We start from the raw sequence: 5,652 nt of genomic DNA on the forward strand, positions 1-5,652 counted from the left end.
AATCCTGCTCTTCTAGGCTTTTCAGCCGACAGAGAAAACGGCTTTGGAACAGTCGTTTTCGTGGTAGCACGAGTTTTAGCTGAAGATGAGTTTAGTTTCTTCTTATGGTCATCATCAGGTGTATCAGTCATCCTTCCTTGCCTAGAATGAACATCATCATCACCTTCAACCAGGTTCTGGTCTGTGCATTCCTTCACCTCCGCAGCTTCGATTGTCGTCGACGGACTTTGGACTTTATAATCATCAGAAGATCCGGTTGAGCTAGCTGTCAAACTATTTGTCTTCTTATCCATGTGTTTGTCTACAGGTTCTCTCCCCATTACACACTACACCAACAAAATTTGTATACATATATAAATGCTCAGTTCCTTCTACATATATATATATATATATATATACCCACCAAAAAAAATTCGTCTTTAATTGCAGATTTAAAAAAACTATCATGAAACATCAAAAGGGAGAATCTACCGAAACAATCTATGAATAAAAATGTTGCATTTAAGACATCAACTACGGATATAAAATTGAATTTTATCAGAATCAACCAAACAAGAACAAGAACAAAGATATGTCTGCAAGAGAAACAGGCGAAACCTAATTTATTTTAATCGAGCAAGCACAGATCGAAAAATTGGACAACGTTGTACAGATCGAACCCACATTTGTCTGAGATTTCGTGAAAATAAAAGAGATAGGAAGATTCCGAATTTCTTACGATTTCTAGCTCCGGTTCTTCCTCAAATACATTCTCTCTCTCTCTCTCTCTGTCTTCCGCTCAGGGCAAAATGCAATAATCCCCTCTTTTCACTTCTATCTCTCCCGAGAGATTTATTTTTGTTTTTCCTTTCTTTTTTTTTGGGGTCAACATCGATTTACTTTACTGACGTTATACAAATACGTTACGTTTTTTTCGACGAATAGAATGTCAAATATGCTCGCCTTTTTATTGGGCGTGTCGCTTTATTTAGCTTCTTTTGACTTTTTTTTTTTGATAAGAAGGAAGAAGAAAAACTAAACATTGTGAAAATGATATGAAATCACTAAGGAGTGTATCCACCTTAATATCTATCTATACATTTTTGGAGTACAAATTTGTGTCCTTCTTTTTGTCATCCGGGTCGGGTTTTTTTACTGCTTTTAAACCGATTCAAAAAATCGGATCTTTCCTTTACTTATCACACGGGTCGGATTTTTATAAACATTTAATCCGCTTTTGAAAATCGGATCTTCCCTAAAAATATAACTAATTACAGTTTGCAACATCCCTAAAATATCGAGAGTACACAAACAATTTGGTAAGTAGTTATACGTATATTAATCAGAATCGATCCGTATATTCCTAATTATTGGGTTACATAAATCAAATCCTAATTAAACAAAATCGCATGGATATTCTCTAAACAAAATCGTATAGATCTATCTTAACATTTTTGGAGTTCAAATTTGTACCACTTTTTTCCTTTACTCGGGTCGGGTTTTTTTTTTAAAAAATCTAACATGATTACACTAATCGGATCCTCTCTAAACATTCTCCATGGATCGGGTCAAAATCAGAATGTATAACCCAAATTATATTTCCGGATCTTTCTTAATCTTCTCTTTTGATACCATATTCTTTTTTTGTAAAACAATGCAATGAAAAATTCACATTAAATGAGAACTTTAAACTCGGCCTACAAATAAGGAAAACTGTTAATAGTAATCTTTGGTTTTTAATGGGGTTTTAATCTCGGGAGCTCTCTACTCTCCAACAAAAATTCCCAAATGCTCCTCTTCTATAACTTAATTTATTTTTGATTTAAAACAATTCCAAAAAAAAGGTGAGTACCTTTAGACCCTCAATAGTTAGAGATTATTACTGACTCAACCAACCAAAATAGATATAACACTCAAACCTTTTATACTCGGGTCAAACTTTTTTTTTTTTAACTTTAAAAATCCTTAAAATCAATTTTTCTTTTCTTCGTTTGATCCTAATTAAAGAAACCCAACATCTCAATTCATCTTTTTTTTCTTGTACGAGTGCAGATAGAGACAACTTGTAATGGTGGAAACAACATTATGCAATTGAAATCGATTTTTTTTATTTTTGACTTTGTGTAGAATTTGATTAAAAGAAGGGAGATTGTGTGAAAATTTTGATTGAAATTAGGGAATTTATGTATAGAATTGGTGTCAAATTTGTTCATCAGGTTTCCGAATTGATTAGAAGTGCTAATAATCTAATCAATTTTGTTTGAAGGTTTGTGGAAGAAAGGGTGAAAAGTCGAATCAAACCCAGTATATTCCTCTAGAACCAGAGAAAATCATAGAGGATGGAGATGGAGAAGAAGAAGAAGACAGTGGCGGCGAAAGTTTATTCTGATAAAGTTATTGAGCCAACATCTTTAAAACGTGAACAACTAAGTAGTTATAAAATTCAAAAACAAAAGGTACAACTTGGTACAAATTGGTATAGCTTGATCTAGGAACACCATGCTCCAGTAACGACTAACGACCGTGATTGCATAACTCCAATCACTTTAGAAATGTTTCACTCGAGTTCAAACCTTTAAGACGTGAGTAATATTTTCATGTTAATTTGATTTTCATAGTCATAAACATGTTGAACAGTTGTACCAGTTTGTACAAGTTGTACAAACTAGTGAGGAATTGAATCTTAAAATCTGGGATTGAATATTAAACCTAAATTTTAGGAATCCTTATATTTACAACAAATCTTGTCTCTCTTTAATAGGGAATGATTTTGTTTGTCAAAACAAAAAAAAATAGGGAATGACTTTAAAAAAAAAAAAATTGAAATTTCAAAACTCTGAATAACGTGGGGGAGGGGAGGTCAAACCGCACATGGTCAAATTGTGCCATCATAAAATCCACGTGGCGCCGCAAAGTAAGTACAATTGCCAGGTGGCGCCGCAAAAACAAACATAGTTATTCCAAGTTTTTAAGTTGTACTACCTTATACATAGTTGTACTTTTTAAGATTTTTGTGTATAATCAGTTATACTTGTATTTAAACTAAACTTTTTTAGTTGGACCAAAGATTTTACTTATTTGTATAACATTCTCAATGTGTTCATGCAAAAATATGTGTCAAAACTTTATTTTTGTGTGTTTTGCAATGTAATTGAGTTAACAATAAGAAAATCATCTTAAAACTATAAGATCTTTCTTGGACACAAATGAATTTAGTGATGACTTTTTTCATTTTATAATGTTACTTTAGAAGATGTGTCACACAAATTTAAGTTTATAAAGTGAATATGAAGATTTTTAATATTGTCTAACAAAATTTTAATTTATAAAGCACATATAATTTTTTAAAATTGGTGGTAGTTGTACTGTTAGGTTGTACCAAGTTTTACTACAAACGGAATAAGAGTAAAGACATACATAATTGTACCATTATAAAACCAAGTTGTAGAAAATCATAAAGTACAAATACATTGAAAATTTCACTAATCTTTTGTCTTATGTTGGCTTCCTCATTCGCTCTGAAACCAGCTATCCAAATTTCTCCATAGCTTTTATTTATGATTTCGGAAGGTTGGTCATTGTGTTGTCCTAAAAAATTAGTAATAAAACTATATTAGTACACAATAAAATACCAGTTCTACCTTTAGGAATATCAGTTGTACCAGTTATACTAATTTTTTTGTTATAAATGTTATACCAATTATGATAGTTATACTCAGTTTTCTAGTTATACTATGATTGCAACCCAATGGATTTTCGAACCAAAAAAGCTAATCTACATATGTTTTACTACGATTCAGCCACTATAGTCCATTCATATTTCTTAATTGACCCATAATAGTTGGTTATCAACCCAATATCCATTAATTATCAACACAAAATTCAAATCTAATTGAAATCTCTAAATTTAAATTCAATAACCCATAATCGATTGAATACTCTATAGATTTAAGAGAGTTTAAGCTGAAAGTAGTAGAAAAGATAAAGAAATCTGATTCGGAAATTAAAGCTTGAGCTTCATCAATGGTGGAAAATGGATGAACCCGAGAATGGAGAAGAAGAAGCGATAGAACAGATCTGATTTTTTTTTTTAATTATTATTAATCAATTTAATTAAAAACTGGTTCAATGTATTGGTTTGAATCGGTTTGGTAAGGGCAAGTTTGGAGATTACAATTTTCATTAAGAGTATGAGAGTAGAGGAGATTAATAGAGAGTACTGAGAATTTTTGTTGGAGAGTAGAGAGCTTTCCAGATTTTAACCCTTTTTAATGTGCCTTTTATAAATAAGGGAAGATATGAATTCAAGATTTGCAGGGTATTCAATCGGAATCTACAAAACCATATAACAATTATATCTTTTCTGAACTATAAATCCGGTTATGGTATGGTTTATATAAATAAGGAAGAAAAAAATGACGATTTAGTGCTAATATAATGGCATAATGCCACTAAATCAAAATAATATCTATCTATTCTCTATTGAATATTCATAAAATTGCTAAAATACAGTAATATAAATTAATTAGTACACCTACACCACACTTTAATGGAATATTCTTTATCTACATACTAAATATTCAATTCGATATCACATCAAATTCTATCATCACCAAAAAAATCTATAAATAACATGTGAATAGAGAGACCCAAAATGCCCAATGGTAAGATTTGTGTACACTAATTATACTGGCATCTACAATGGTAATATACATATAGATTATTATTTTTGCTATACTATAAACTAAATAATTTTGTTTCTTTTCTGTAGATGTGCTTGGCCAAATCATTAAGTTAATAATAGGAGATGCAAATGCTAAAGTTCAACAACAATCCAACAAGCTTTAATATTAAGAGATTAAAAGTGAGTTTGATAGACTGTATTTTTTTTTTGAACAAATTGGCGCTTTAATAAACTTTAATACTTTTTGGTATAGTGATGAGAGATATAGATTGTCGTGTACCTTGTGGGAGATATTTATTGAATAGATCTTTGATATTTTCATGTTGCTAACGGAATTATGAATAAATTTTGTATAAATTCTATTTCTTTTATTTATTTTATTTTAACATTTACTACCTATTGTCTTCTTCGTTTTTTTAGTCAGTTTTTCTCAGTAATAAAATCGAATATATATACAGCATATACATATAGAAAGTTTAAACTATCATAAAACGAAGTTATCTGATTTAACGGGTTAATATCATAAAGCACTGGTTAAATTGTCATTATTTATTTTGTTAATACCATCAATATTTACAATAAATTTAACTAACATAATTTGGGTAATGAGTTGTATTATGTCTTACAAATATAAATATATTTACATATTTATTATGTATTTTACTCATACATTATTTTAGTAAATCTAAATTTTATTATACTAAAAATACACATATAGTACTTATAGTTCTTTCAAAGAACAAAGAAATCAATCATTTTATAACACAAAATCATAAAATTTATAAATAAAAAGTAAAAAGATATTTGTCCCGTGGTGTACTACGGGGTAAATCCTAGTTTTAGAAGATTTTGGGTATTCTTAAATTCACTGTTATTTAATCAATGATTTTAAAATGTCTCTTTGAAATCTTGTGTTATTGAATTTAGAATTTATAGAAATCATCTTAAATCATTCACAATCTCTTGTTATTGAATCAATAATTTGTAAA

At 29.7% G+C, this 5,652-nt stretch overlaps 1 protein-coding gene across 1 annotated transcript in view; it reads right to left on the bottom strand.

Moving 5' to 3' along the window:
* LOC104789453 (protein WVD2-like 2) overlaps positions 1-883 on the bottom strand; it is a 3,478-nt gene extending 2,595 nt beyond the window's left edge. Inside the window, exons 1-2 of the mRNA XM_019245346.1 lie at positions 719-883; positions 9-326 (exon numbers count right to left, since the gene is read on the bottom strand). Coding sequence (XP_019100891.1) covers positions 9-320 — 312 coding nt within the window. The 5' untranslated portion in view covers positions 321-326; positions 719-883. The remainder of the gene's footprint in view (positions 1-8; positions 327-718) is intronic.

This window comes from Camelina sativa, chromosome 5 (genome assembly GCF_000633955.1).
Source record: "Camelina sativa cultivar DH55 chromosome 5, Cs, whole genome shotgun sequence".
Taxonomy (NCBI): Eukaryota; Viridiplantae; Streptophyta; class Magnoliopsida; order Brassicales; family Brassicaceae; genus Camelina; species Camelina sativa.